We start from the raw sequence: 15227 nt of genomic DNA, 5'->3' as shown, positions 1-15227 counted from the left end.
TAGTTCTCTTAGCAACCTCTTTACCAATAATATGTCACTGACTACTATACCCCACCTGTTCTCTCAGCCTAACCTGATCTCAGCCTCTTTCTAAAGAGGAAAAAATAAAAAAATTCTCCAGTTAATGTATGAAAAGAAATTTATGCATAACTCCACATTTGAATCTCCTTTATCATTGAAAAGCTCAAAAAACAAAAGTGCTTTTCAAATAATATGATTCATTGTTTTTAATAAATTAATTATGCATGTAACTACTAAAATTTTTCTTTTTAAAATTTTTATTTTTCAATTACAGTTGAAATTCATTATTATTTTATATTAGCTTTAGGTATATAGTACAGTGGTTAGACATTTATATAAAAAATTTATGGAATACTTCACAAATGTGCATGTCATCCTTGGGCAGGGGCCATGTTGATCTTCTCTGGATCGTTCCAACTTTCTAACAGGAGCTGCTGGAGTGTGCACTAGCGATGTTTTCTTACATATTTGTATACTATCTTTAAGGCACTCCTATATATCAAGAATATGCAAATTCTGTCAATAACTATGCGAAGTATTATTACAGCACTGTGGTTGAGAAAAACATGGCTCAGAATGTTAGATACTTAACCCCAGTGTAACAGAGTTTAAAATACTAGCTATAAGGTACAGAGTCCTGGATTTGGATTTAAGTTGCTTTGTACTAAACGATGCTGTATCATTCATTATGTCAATATTTGCCCCCCCACTCCCCCGTTACACTGGAGCTCCCTGAGGCCAGTGGTACGGACAGGGCAGCCTCAGCCTTCGGCAGCTCCCCCGCGATGGCGTCCTGGGTGCACGTGCGGATCGGGGACTGCAGAGCAGAAAGCTGAGGCGACGGGCTGAGGACAACTTCAAAGGCGCAATGACTCCCAGTCAGGCCACATCCCCTCGCAGAGTGAAGTGTTGGACACCCCCAGAGAGCCAGCGCATCCCCCAGTGATCCTTCACCCTGGAGGGTTTCCCCTGGAGACAGCGAATCTAGGGGAGGATCTGCACCCACAGCTGCATGATCCCAACTGTGTTGTATACCTCCGGTGATGTCCCTCACAGGCCGTGCTCTCCGTAGCCCGGAGAGGAGGAGAACAGGGCTGGGGACAGTGGGCTGTTCTGCGGCCCCCAGGGCTCACAGGGACACATGGCGCTTAGTGAGCCTGACTGGGCTCACTGCCCCAACCACCCTGCAGCCATCGTCACCCCGTCCTGGACACGCCAGGGTGGCACAGGAAAACCCACGTGGTTACCCGGCAGGACTTCACCCAGGGGGAGAGGCAAGCTGCCCCTGTGATCCAGGGCCCCGAAGTGTGCCTGCGGTTCCTACCCCACCCTCTCCGTCTGCCACTACCCCAGTAAGGACAAAGTGTTCGGTCCTCGGGTACCTGCACTACTGTCTGCTCTAATGCTCTCCTGACCCACTTCCACCTCTGCCTGGAGCATTCTGACCTCAGGGGTGAAGAGAAGACAGGAGAGCTTCCAATATTATCATTCATTTCTTACAAATTTAAAGTTTTGGGAAACTTTTTTACTTGCTGGTACCAAAATGTTGACTTTTGGTACTTTTGAAATTCAAATTTCCTTTCCCCTAACTTACTTTTCTGGTGTAACTTTTAAAGGCTGTATTACAATAAGCACGGGCTCCCTTCTCGGTTTTGTATTTCTGCTGTAACAAATCTCCACCGAGGGCAGAGGGTGTATGATCCTTACTGATGCCTGAACTGGGGGTGAGTGGGAGGGGCCAAGGGTGGGAACCGAATGAAGAGACATCTTAACCATCTAAGATATTACCAGGCTGCGTTTGGCTGCTCCTGTGTTACTGGGCATGAAAGGTGATCTGGGAGATAAGATCAAAGGGGCCTGAGGTGTAAGGTTTGCCATTCTTGGCCATGTCCTAGTCAGCCCTGAGGTGAAAGAGGGGAGTCCATTCAATAAAAACCTCATACGGAGATTTATTGTTTCCATGGAGACCGCAGATTAGGGTAACAAGGAATTAGGTAGCTATGGCCTGGCCCAGGAATTTCCATAGTAGGTAAGGACGGAGGAGGGGAAAAGTATCAGGAGGTGAGAGGGAGAATCCCAAGGGGTGTGTGAGCTCTGAGCCGATACAGCACCTTACGTCCCAGAGAAGAGATGACAGGAGGGGCACTGGAGGAGAGAAGGAATGTGATGGACTTGGCCACCGGATAGTGCTAGGTCACCGCACGTCCAGGCTTCTGCTCTTGAGGGTGGGCAGGGCACCTGCAATAACAGGAGGCCATGAGGTCCATAGGTCTCAGGAGGCTCCCGTGCTACCTTCTCGCTGTTTCCCATCACCCTTCAGCCACAAGTGGGGCCACAATCTCTTCCCACTTTCCTTCCTCCTGTGCTGTGTCTCCAGGTCCCAGCTGCAACACATCTGTATCCTCACCTTTCCTTCCGAGTGTGACTTACAAGGGCCCTTGGGGTCTGGAGGTGCCACCTGGGCGCAGGCCCTGGGTGATGAGGACGGTGCCCACCACGATGCCCACGAGGCCCACGGCCAGCCCCAGCGCGCAGACCACAGTCTCCGTCAGCTCTGACGTGGGGGCCGGAATCTCGGGCTCTGTGAACGGGAGGGTGGGGTGGGGTCAGCGTACAGAGCTCCTGTGCGTGTACATGGGCGGGGTGGGGAGGGGCTGGGAGAGAGTGCAGTCTCTCATGGGACATCCTTGAAGTGTTAGTTTCAGGTTCATGGGAGTTCGGGGTCACAGGCAGGACGCTCTGACCTGCCGGATTAAAGAAGGCCCGGAGCGGAGCTCACACGCACCCCAGTGCTTCAGCAGCGGCTGGTCCAGGCCCCAGTGCTCCACCTTGCAGTCGTAAACGTCCTCAGCGGACGGGAGGAAGGTGAGGTAACTGAACTTGAGGAAGGAATGATCACTTTTGGTGAGGAAGCTGGTTTCAAAAACACCCTCTGTGACTGCGTGCCCATTGCTCAGCCATGTGATGTTGATCACAGGAGGGAAGATGTTGTCTACGGCACAGATGAGGGTGTTGGGCTCACCCAGCATCACGGGAGACTTGGGGAACACGGTCACCTCAGGAACCTCTACGGTAAGGAAACAGCACTAGCATTAGCATCTCGAGTAGCTCTGCCCTGAGGTCCCCATGGCACCTGGAGGGGCCTCCCCCCCTTTCCCCATCGGTTAGTGGATCAGCTGGTTTCCCTCCTGCTGTGACTGCCTGCTCGCCATCCTGTGCCCTCTGTGGGTCTGCTGCTAAGTTAGGGTGTCTGTGGGAGCAGTCCTTGCAGGATCTGAGGATTACAATATGGGAGCAAGGATCTTTATAATACATGGGAGTATGTGATTCGTAAAAAAGGAGAAAATGAGGGTTCAGCAATTACCTTGAGAAGATCTGGGGACTCCTTGGAAAGGAGAGAGTTTTATTGAGTAGTGAAGGTTCTACCTGAGGGAAGAAGGGAGTGGGGCCTGCTCTGAGGGGTAGATTTAGTCAAGACAGATTGGTGGATACACACCATTGACAGCAGAGGTAAAGTTGAAGAGTTTAGGCAGGGTGTCCATGTCGTGTTTTTCTGTAGCAATGTTTGTCAGTGCAAACTGTGGGTCAAACCCTCCAAATGCGCTAAGCCCAGGCAGCCGCCACACAGTCTCCTTCTTCTCCAAGTCCACGTGGAACTCCTCGTCGCCATCAAACTCAAAGGTGTACTGCCCAGAGGAACCATAGGACTGGTAGAATTCTGCGCCATAGCTGCCAATGTGGTCAGCTGATGAGGGAGGGTGGAGGGCAGGGAGGTGGGAAACACAGGGAGAGAAAAAGACCTTGTTAAACCAAGTGACAGAGAAACTGACTTTCACACACTGTGGGCTCCACCTTGGGCAGAGTCTGCAGACACAACGCCAGTGGCCACCCGGTCCCCGTGGCTGTCCTGTGGGCATGCAGCCTGCCTTCCCACACCAACACCGCTGCACAAGAGCAGGCTCCACGGGCTTGTTGACTGCTGTCCCTGCGGCCCGCTCGGCGCCTGGCCCCGTGGGCTTACCATGAACACTGTCACAGGATGAAATGGAACGAATGACCATGGCATTAGCTTTCTGTCCCAGAGACTCAGGTCACCTCCCTCTGCTTCATATGTTTTCTCTCTCACTTAATTTCTTCATCAGTTAATAACACATTCATTGTGGGTCCTCTGCCTCAGGACTGGCTCAGAACAACATTTTGTATACATGGACTCCTTCCTTCTTTTATTTTTAAACCAAGTTAAAGCACATATGAGATTATTATTTTAAAAGTTTCCTTTAACTATTTTAGAATATAACAAAGGGTATGATAAGGACAGTGACAATACTACAAAATACATAAAAAGTAAGCAATGTTTCTAAGGTTTCTGCTTCTGTAACAGTGGTGATCCTTAGAGGAAAACATCTGATTTCCTCTACAATAAAAAATAAAAACTTTATTAGATTTTGCATTTCTGTTCTTTCCCACTCCTCTTGTTTTTCTTGAAGGGCATTACTAAACTTCTCCTTTTCAGACTCAGCAGGGACACGTGCGGAGGAGTCAAGGTAAAGTCTGGCCCCGCCGGAATGGACAGTGACCTGCGGCCCAGAGCAGAGGCAGCCCGCGCAGCTCCACCCAGGGCGCCTGATGGGCACTTGTCTGGGCTTTTCCCGTTTCCTCTCCCCCCCTCCCCTCCTTCCTGAGCGTCAACAAGGCCTCAGACCTTGTGAGGACCCAGGAGTAAAACCCGGATCCTGCCTGGTTTCTGCCACCAAGGAGCTTGTTGAACAGGGAGAGTCAGGTGTGTGAGGGGCCGAAGTGGGGTACTGTGCTGTGTCCCCCACAAATACCTCATCTGCCAATCAAACCAAATGACACCACCCTTTCATGTTCCTTGGTCTTTATAAGGGTCTGTTTTTCTCCCTAAAATTATTTTGTAGGATTTCCTGGACACCTCCAACCCTGGAGTTCCAACTCTGGAACTTCCTGCTTAGTTACCAACTCCCTCGCTAAGTCCTCTCAGTAAGTGTACTTTTGAGCACGTTAGGATCTCCAACCCTCCAGGCTACATCCTTCTCTGCACGTTTATCCTCACCCCACCCAGCACCACCCCCTTGGTCACTTCAAAGGCCCCCTTGAAGGCTCCCAGTCCTTGTAGTGAATCTTCTCGACTCCATTTTCACAGGGATGTGTGTCTGCTCCTGCATCTGCAGGGCCCCGGCGGCAGGCACACCGCTGCTGGGACAGCCTCGCTGCGGGGCAGCTGGACGGGCTCCCTTCACAGCTTCAGCCTCTGGCCCACTGTCCTGCTCAGCAGGGGCCTGCTCCGGGCACCAGGCTGTCTGCATGGCCCACCCAGCACCCCTGGGGCGGGCAGCGTGTGGGAACACCCGGCACTGAGCTCGGGTGTTCACACTGTGCATCCAGGGTCAGCTGCGTTCCCCAGGACGGCAGACTTTGGGGAAGACTCACAGGCACAAAGTGACCTGGGCCCGAGGCTGAGGCGACTGGATTCCATTCTTATGTCGGCCTCTTGGCTGAGGCGACTAAATGACTCCATTTTTATCATCAGTGGACCTTCCTCGATATTTTTCCAATAGTAGGTTAATTACCCCCAGAAGTAAAGGAATTTTGCCTAAGATTATAGTTGCCCCACGTGTTGGGAGGCATTTGCAGTTTCCAGTATTGGTATTTGCAGGCATTTGTGAGCCCGGTGAATAATGCTAATTTTGACCTTCTGTAATCACTGTCACGCCCACTATTGTACCAGTCCCCTGAGGAAGGGGGGAAAAGATCGGACTAGCAAGAAGTATCGGGGCTGCTGATCTGAGGGGAGACTAGGCCCTCCTCAGTCCGCGGGCCAGAATAAAGCGCTCCTTTACAATTTGGCTGTGCGTCTCTGGTTATCTCGCTGACACATTATAACAAAAGGTGGCAGAACCCTGTGGGAGTTAGACTCAGCGGTGACCCTGCTGCATTATGATTTGTGAGCCCCAAGCACTACTACTTAGGTGGGGACTTTATTTTCCATAAAAATATTAAAAAGTCACATTTTAGGACCATACTGGTAGAAAGACAAATATAATCCAGATTATAATCCATGCTAAATTAAAACAGTTTCTTCTACCCTAAAAATTCATTTTTCCTTCTAATTCTAAAAGAAAGTAAAACATGTTCCTGCGACCCCACAGGTTCGAAGGCACCCGGCCCGGTGCCCCCGTGGTTGATGGGACTTGGAGCCTTAGCAGGGCTCCTGGAGCGACTCTGACAGGGAAGTGTGGCCTTGCCCTGCAGGACCAGGAGAAGCGCTCACTACCAAACCAAGGATGGCGCAGCCCTGCTTAATAAGCCCTTGAAGATTCACCTCCGTTTCTCTTCCCCTTTGAACTGTGTGGCTTTTCTACTTTGCTTTTACAAACCCACTCTTCAGGCCAATAAGCCAACAGGGAAGAGAGCCAGGGGTGGACCCTGCAGGAAGGAGGACAAAGGCACGCAGGAAGAGAGGGGGAAGAGGTGAACAGCACAGGGGGAGGGGCCCCGGGCACCAAATCATGACCCTGCTTACCCAGCCTCCCCTTACAGAACTTCCTGTAGATGGGGAGAGGGCAGGCCTTCTGAGCTAATATAATTTAACTCACCTAGTTTTCATCACAAAGTTCTCAGTTTTAAAATAAAAATTAAGACATCCCCTACTTTCCTAAAAAAAAATTGTACAGCTATACCTGTAATAGTAATAATTTTAAAACAAAAACACTATTGGCATGCATGTGTCGTCATTACTTGGGGAGCATGTGTACATTCCTGTTTCCCTTGATCTCTGTGAGCTGACACGTACTGTCACTGAGATTACGTGAGGACCGCGTGAGAATGGCCGTCTAAGGCATTCCCTGGTGCTGCACCCCCACCCGCGCCAGTTCCCAGCGTGCAAATGTACGCAAATCACAGACAAAGCAAGGAACCCTTCTTCATGTCCACACAGTACACATAACTCATGAAACTCTTTGCCCCAACATAAACTACAGGATGAATATATTTAAAAATTCCAAAATTGTTCAGAAAAACTTGGGAGCAGTAGTTCATGGATTTTAGTAACAAAACATCCACTGGTGAGCACCAGGCCCTGCTCTGCGAGGCTGTCACCCACAGAGCACTGCAGCCGCACCCAGGTCCAGGGTCAGAACCGGGATGAGTCCGGGGTGGCGGGTGGAAAAGAGCATAGGTCCGGACTCTGGCTTCAGAAACGAGGAAGGACCATAATAGTTGGATCTACTTAATACTGAGAAAGTCTGTGAGGAATCTCTACCATGTCTATGCCAGTCTCTACCTGTTTACCCTCCGATTCTGTTTCCCACGTCTTGTCCCCACAGGGCTCAGCGGTGAACTCACCCACAATGTCTTCACCTCCACAGCGACTCATGATGGCGGTTAGGGCGAGGGCCCCCCAGATCCCAGCTCTGTTTAGGATCATCCTCTTCTCAAGGTGGTCCCAGCAGGTGCTGTTCTGAGTTGTAGAGCAATGGTGAGGACCCAGCAGAGAATGACCTGAAATCACCCAAACCCAACCCTCCCCATCCGGTTCTGGCCAATCAGAGAAAGCCTCTGTGATGACACCGCAGTTGCCAGCTGAAGAGCTTGTGCTGGGAGGCCGGCGGGATGGGGACTTCCCGGTGACGCAGCCCCGCTGGAGGGGCCAAGGGATGCTCTCCACCGGGGGGAGGCGTGAATCAGGGTCTCCTGTCCTGTGCGCCTGCTGGTGGGAGAGCGGTGGGGATTCTGAGCAGCCACGCGAGAGCTGAGGTGTCACTAACCTGTGTCCCTCGGGATGTTCTGGGTTACAGCCGCCAAGGTTTCTCCAGGCGGATCCTCCTCCCTCCGCCCAGCGCCCTCCCCATTCCCTGGTCTCCATGTGTGGTCAGGGGTCTTTCCTTTGGCTCCCACAATGCACATGGACTCCTCTACATTTTAGGGGACCCTCTCACACCAGGGGGTCTCTGCTGGTGGTAGCCAAGGCGTGCTTGGCCTTTCCTCGTACATAAATCCTGCTGGAAAGTTCCTTCTCGTGCTCTGGACAGCTCCAGGGTTTGCCGGGCGCAGGAGGACGGAGCTCGTGCTGGGGGCAGTGGGCGCCCCGCCTCCTGCTGAGAGTCCGCGCCCGGGGCTCCGCAGGCTGCGGTCAGCGCTGCCGATGGACCTGGAAGGGCACCCCGGACACTGATCATAGCCAAGGAAGCTCTGCCGGCTCCCTCCGTGAATTTTTTGGTTTTTTTAAGTTTAATAATGTCAAGTAGAATGTTGAGGGTGGAACGAGGGAATTGCTGTGACTTAGAAAATGGGTTTCTTTCCCTTAATTTGCTGAACCTTTTCATATTCAGTCCTGTCACATGAACATTCCATGTGTTTACGAGGATCCAGAGAATGAGCCAAGGTCACAGGCCATCACAGGCAGTCATTAGAAGGACACTTTCTTCGTCTCAGAAGAATTTATTTTCTGTGTCTTGGAAGCAACAAGTTAATGGGGGTTCCAGTCCGAGTCAACCACCCTGCCCATGTCAGATGGCCCTCAGCTCTCAGCGCCATGTCCTGCCTCACAGTGACAGTGCTGTGAAAATGGGGGACAGAAGGCCCTGCAGTAGGGAGCTTCCTGGTGCTTTAACCAGGCCTGGGGTCGCCAGGAGCTGGCCCGGGACTCACAGCTGTTCTGGTGTTTTCCTGCTGAACATTAGCAATTTAATAGGACAGAGTATCGGACAGCCACTCTGTGACCACGGCGGTCACCACAGAAAACAAGGCCACTCAGCATCCACAGCTCAACACAGACCAAGCATGAACCTTGTCTGAGCCACGAAAATGACCACGCACACGTCTCTCCCCCATAACGTGAATGACTGAGGCTTCTTGTCCAATTAGAGCTTTGGCTCAGCGCTGTCTCCTTCCTTCCAGGTAAGTTCATTAACATACCCAATTATTTTTTGTTGTTGTTAATACTTACCTGAGGACATTTTTTTTCCATTGATTTTTAAAGACAGTGAAAGGGGGGCGGAGGGAGAGAGACAGAGTGAGAGAGACAAATCAATTGGTTGCCTCCTGCACGTTCCCCAATCAGGGCTGGGAATCAAACCCATGTCCCTTCATTCCAAGGGCCAGTGCTCTAACCACAGGCCCACACCGGCAAGGTCTAATGATCAGTTTTGTGTGTCAGCTAGGTTATAGTCCCCAGTTATTGAGTCAAACACTGATATTTTGTAGATGTGATTAAAGTCCTGACCTGTTGACTGAGAAATACCGGTCATCCTGAATAACCCGAGTGAGCCGGTCCAATTAGTTAGTCTCGGGCGCAGAGCTGAGGTTCCCTGAGGGGGTGGGTTCCAGTTCCGGCGCAGCTTCAGGCTGTGCTGGGAGTTCCAGCTGCCCCTCCTGACAGTTCCGCCCTGTGGATCTCGACTGGCCTGGTTCCCCACAACTGTGTAAACTGATTCCTTGCACAAATTCTCTGCTCAGGCATCTCCTGCTGATTCTGCTACTTTGGTTCCAACACCCTCTTACTGAGATGCCTCCCAGTTCCCAGACAGGGAATTTTCTTCCCTGTCGCAGGAACAATCTCCTCAACTTGTTCATCCGCAGGTGTGCTCCCGGTGGCCTTTGGCTGGCCACTGACAGCACCTCCTTAGGTTGCTGTGAGGACACAGACCGCACTTGGAGCGGATTCCTAGGGCTCGTTAATAGACTTCTCCTGCTGTAGCATCAGTCCATTTCCCCAGGAGGACCTGGGAGCTCAGGGGGGCGAAGGAATGTGTCTGGTTCACAGCTGATGGTGGCAGAGATGAAATGTGACAAGGGCAAGCCAGAGTCCTTCGTGTGGATTCAGAACCCAGTGCCCTGGAATCATTAGGACAGACATTTGACCCTATAGGTGGCCTCATTGTTCTTTTTAGCCTCTGCCGCTGTGAATCAAGAGGTTCCACTTGAGACGTGCTCCACTTACAGGGTAGTACCCCTTTCTCACAGTAAACCACATGTTCCATGCTTTTTCCCAGACCCAGACTGACCTGCTGGTACCTGGCAGAAACTACTCAGGATCTTGCTTGGCAAACGATTGAAAACTTTCTTGACCAATGAATGAAAACTTTCTTGATGGCACTCAAATATTTCACCTATAAATACAAGTTTTAAAAAGTCAACTTAAATGAAGAAGTTAGTGGTAAACTTGCGGGATCAGAATTGTGTCCTGAATGGAGTTGAAGGCCCAGCTCAGATCCCACATCCTGTGAACAGAGCGACAGTCCGAGTGCGGCACTGTCCTCAGCTAGGGGACAGTGGAGGAGCTCTGTCCCTAACCCGACTCGTGTCTCCTCCTCCCGCTCCACCCAGGTGTCACACTATAGACTTTGTTCCAGTTGCTTCTGTCTTCAGGTCATAATTTTAGCATAAAGTAAAATTACTAGTGAATTAGACTCAGATAGAGGAATGCTGTAACACTCTGACAAAAAAACTAATTTGTCACCTTTGTCTGATAGCAAAATTAACTTCTGGTTGGAAAAACCAGCAGGAACTGAGGCTCAGGGAAGTTGAAGCGGCTGGAGCTCCAGGCAGCTCCTTAAAGGGCCCGCGCACGAACTTATCGGACTCTCTCCCTCTAAGCTTGGAGGGGAGGCAGCTCGAGGGGCGCCAGAGACATACAGGGAAGAAATGAGCTGTTTGGCACTGGAGCGAGGGCTGGAGAGGGGGCTTTCTCGGGGACAGACGTGCTCTCAGAGGCCTTTGTTCCTTTGGTGAGCCCTTCCCGGGGGCGGCAGACAGTCTCCATATCTGGGACTCCAGCAACCTGGCTCACACTGGTAGCCCCGCCCTGGTGACTCCCTGAGGCCCCACCCCGCCCCACCCAACTTTCAGGCCCATCCAAGCTGTTGCCACTTGCTTAACCATAGGATTGGCTTGTCTTGGATCCTGCTTCAGGTTTTTCCTAAATTCTTTCAAACAAGCAGCATCTGGTCTCAGCTAGCCCCATACCTCTCGTTAAGTAATACACAGAAACAAACACAGGGAGGCAGCCAAAATGAGGAGACAAAGAAACAGGTCCCAAATGAAAGAACAGAACAAAACCCCAAGAAAAGAACTAAGCGAAAGGGAGATAAGCAACCTAACAGATGCTGAGTTCAAAATACTGCTTATAAGGATGCTCAATGAACTTAGTGAGAACCTCAGTGAACTTAGGGAGGGCCTCAAGAGCATAAAAAAGGACCACTTAGAAATCATGGATACACAGTTAGAATTGAAGGAGGCATTAACTGAAATAAAGAATAATTTACACAGCTTCAATAATAGAGTACGTAAATCCAAGGAGCAAACCATCGATTTGGAATATAAGGAAGCAAAAAATGCTCAATCAGAACAGCAAAAAGAAAAAAGAATCCAAAAAATGAGGACAGTGTAAGGAGCCTCTGGGACAACTTCAAGCGTGCCAACATTCGCATCTTGGGGATGCCGGAAGGAGAAGAGCGCGAACAAGAAATTGAAAACCTGTTTGAAACAATAATGGCAGAAAACTTTCCTAACTTGGTGAAGGAAACAGACATACAAGTCCAGGAAGCACAGAGAATCCCAAACAAGATGAACCCCAAGAGGCCCACACCAAGACACATCATCATCAAAATGCAAAAGGTTCAAGACAAAGAGAGAATCTTAAAAGCAGCAAGAGAAAGGCAGCTAGTTACCTACAAGGGAGTTCCCATAAGGCTGTCAGCTGATTTCTCAAAAGAAACTTTGCAGGCCAGAAGAGAGTGGCAAGAAATATTCAGAGTGATGAAAAGCAAGAACATACAACCAAGATTACTCTATCCTGCAAAGCTGTCATTTAGAACCGATGGCCATATAAAGAGTTTCCCAGACAAGATAAAGTTAAAGGAGTTCATCACCACCAAACCGTTATTATATGAAATGATGAAGGGTCTTTTTGAAGAAAAAGATAAAATATATGAACAAACAGAATGGCAATGAATACATATCTATCAACAATGGAATCTACAAACAAAATGAACAGGTAGAACAGAAACATTCTCATAGATACAGAGAACATTTTGTTGGTTGCCAGATGGGAGGGGGTTTGGGGGAATGGGTGAACAAGGTGAAGAGATTAAGAAGTACAAATTCATTGCTAGACTGACAAACCTCAAAGGGAAAGGGGTTGGGGGTGGGTGGGAAGAAATAAATCAAAGAACTTATATGCATAACCAATGGACAGAGACAATAGTGTGGGAAAAGGCAGGAGGGGGGCGGGAGTGGGGAGGAGACGGTCAATGGGGGAAAAATGTAGAACATCTGTAATACATTTTACATTCAACAATAAAGATTTAAAAAAATAAATATGTTTTTATTAATTTTTTAGAGAGAGAAGAAGGGAAAGAGAGGTAGAAACATCGATGTGAGAAACATGGATTGGCTGCCTCCTGCACGCCCCCTACTGGGGATGGAGGCCACAACCCAGGCATGTGCCCTGACTGGGAATGGAACCGGCACCTCTGTCCTTGGGACGACACTCAGGCCACTGAGCCACACTGGCTGGGCTGTGACTGACTTTTTAAAAAAATAATGATTTTTAAGTTGAGATATAATTGACATATAACATTATTTTAGTTTCAGGTGTACAACATAATGATTTGATATTTGTATATACTGTGAAATGGTCACCACAATAAGTCTAGTTAACATCCATCACCACATAGTAACTAATTTTTCTTGTGGTGAGTAATTTTCAGATCTACTTTTTTAGCAACTTTCAAATATACAGTCTAGCATTATTATTTTTTTATTTTTATCCTCACCCAAGGACACTTTTCCATTTTTTGTTCAGATAGAGTGAGAGGGAGAGAGGAAGAGAGAAACATCAACGTGAAAGGGACACATGGAGTGGCTGTCTCCCTCATGACCCAACCAGGGTCGGGGACAAACTGTAACCAAGGCACATGCCCCTAGTGGGAACCGAACTCGGGTCTCTCTGGACCTCAGGCTGATGCTCTAACCACTGAGCTAAACCGGCCAGGGCCAGTCTAGCATTATTAACTGATGTTGTTATAATGTGTCAGCAAGATAACCAGAGACACACAGCCAAATTGTAAAGGAGCACTTTATTCTTGCCGGTGGGCTGCGGAGGACATAGTCTCCCCTCAGATCAGCAGCCCCGATACTTCTTGCTAGTCCAATTTTAAAGACAGAAGCCCCATTCTCCTTTTACCCCCCCTCCCTCCAAGGACAGGTACAATAGTGGGCGTGACAGTGATTACAGAAGTCAAAATTAGCATTATTCACCGGGCTCATAAGTACCTGCAGATGCCTCCCAACACGTGGGGCAACTATAATCTTAGGCAAAATTCCTTTACTTCTAGGGGTAATTAACCTACTATTGGAAAAATATTGAGGCAGGTCCACTGATGATAAAAATGGAGTCATTTAGTCGCCTCGGCCAAGAGGCCGACATAAGAATGGAATCCAGTCGCCTCAGCCTCGGGCCCAGGTCAAAGTCACCGTGATGGTCACACATCTCCACGAAGTATTTTATACCTGGACGTGGTGTAAATCCCTGACAGTTGCTTTTTTGCTTATTCCGGTGGAGGGGGGTGCCTGACACAAAGCTTTGAGTGCCCAGGAGTCACTGCAGAGACAGCCATCGTCACAATGGAAACATCCGGCTACATGAGATACCAGGCACCGCCCCCGAGGGTCCTGTGTTCTAGAATCTCTGATGGATTTTGGTAACTGACCATTTGACTACTTGGTTTTCCTCCCTTGGACTTCAATTTCCCCTCTTATGTTTTATTCTACTTCTTTTTCAAGTAATTTGTATTTATTGTTATTAAAGGTACTGTACAACATTATATTAGGTTCAGGTGTGCAGCATAGTGATTTGACACTTACACACCATATGCTGTTATCACCCCGCAAGTCTACTACCTGTCACAGTGCAAAGTGTTTATATTTGAACTGCTCCCTGCGCTGTCCCCCTATGGCTTATTTATTTCATAACCAGAAGTTGACCTCTTCTTCCTCTCCACCTTTCCATCCACCCGCCCACCCCTCTCCTCTGGCAACCATCAGTTTGTTCTCTGTATCTATGGGTCTGTTTTCATTTGGTTTGGTTTAGATTTAACATATAATTTTATAATTCACAAGTAAAGAGTGAACCACAAAACACTAAACACCCCCATCCTCAATCTTGATAAAAGCAGAACCCCAGCCTCTCTCTCTCTCTACATGTGACCTCGCCGTGGGGCCCCAGGTGTGCCATGCATCCTGCAGGAACTGTGAGTAATAAATCTTCTTTTCTCCCCAAAGTTTCCGCTCATTATTGCTGAGGATCAGGCCTTCACAGTGAGAACCTTAGGGCTGGTCCAATGGAACACTGGTTCTGAGAGGGGAGGCATCTGTGGGGACTTCGCTTCAAGGATACTGCAGTGAGCACGGAGTGCAGATATCTTTCCGGTCAGTGTTCTTGTTTTCCTTGGGTAAATACCCAGACACTGAATTGCTGGATGATGTGTGTGGACGAAAAGGGGCCACCTGCTAACCTGACAAGCTCAGGGGAGGCCTGCGGGACAGCCTCGCAGACTCAGACCTGAAGTAACCACAGGGTGGTCTGAAATGTGAACGTTTTAAGGTAAAGCAGTTTATGGCAGGTAGTCATGTCCTAGGCCAGCATCTTCCCTGACAGAGGTCAGTCTTCACCTTAGCAGAGCCTGTTGTCTTTCTGCATCTAAGATAGCAGACCTTTGGAATGTGGGGTAACTTCCTTTTTCTAGACCCCTCAGGGCACATCACAACCTATGCACCAGGGGGAAACCACAAATCCCTTCATTGTTGTTATTATCATGTCACCTGTTTACTGTTAACTATCCTGTACCCATCTAAATAAAAGGTGTACCTGTCTACCATTTTACTTTTCATCCAGTCCCAGAGATCCCCCCTCCCTAATTAATCACCAATAGATTTTATGTACCCCATTTACACCTGTGACTGTAATGTATAAAGTAAAGAGTAAAACTGCCGTTCTCTGGAGCGTTACCTAAGTCCCTTGAGGTTTTGCTTCCTGGCTGTGTCCACAGTTTGGCTCCAAGAAACTCACAAAATTCTTCACAGGTTTGAACGTTTCTTACGCTGGCGTGTGGTAGTTGTAGTTTTCATTTTGGTGAACAGTTTCCCACAGTGGCTGTACTAACATATATTGCCACCAACAGTGC

General features: G+C 49.0%; 1 protein-coding gene and 1 non-coding gene across 2 annotated transcripts; both read right to left on the bottom strand.

The window, feature by feature from the left end:
• Positions 1 to 361: 361 nt before the first annotated feature.
• LOC118622065 lies at positions 362 to 468 on the bottom strand. Its single transcript, XR_004957903.1, has one exon. It is a non-coding gene; the product is annotated as a U6 spliceosomal RNA (small nuclear RNA).
• A 1505-nt stretch (positions 469 to 1973) lies between these two features.
• On the bottom strand, positions 1974 to 7521 carry LOC118621122 (HLA class II histocompatibility antigen, DQ alpha 1 chain-like). The gene is made up of 5 exons (XM_036248415.1): positions 7387 to 7521; positions 3518 to 3766; positions 2807 to 3088; positions 2429 to 2602; positions 1974 to 2259 (listed from the first exon to the last, which is right to left on the bottom strand). Exons 1-4 carry the CDS (start codon positions 7466 to 7468, stop codon positions 2448 to 2450), a joined length of 768 nt encoding a protein of 255 aa, XP_036104308.1. The 5' UTR covers positions 7469 to 7521; the 3' UTR covers positions 1974 to 2259; positions 2429 to 2447.
• Between the last annotated feature and the right edge of the window lie 7706 nt (positions 7522 to 15227).

This window comes from Molossus molossus, unplaced genomic scaffold (assembly GCF_014108415.1).
Source record: "Molossus molossus isolate mMolMol1 unplaced genomic scaffold, mMolMol1.p scaffold_m16_p_8, whole genome shotgun sequence".
In the NCBI taxonomy this organism is placed as follows: domain Eukaryota; kingdom Metazoa; phylum Chordata; class Mammalia; order Chiroptera; family Molossidae; genus Molossus; species Molossus molossus.
This window is presented reverse-complemented; position numbering and strand designations above follow the sequence as displayed.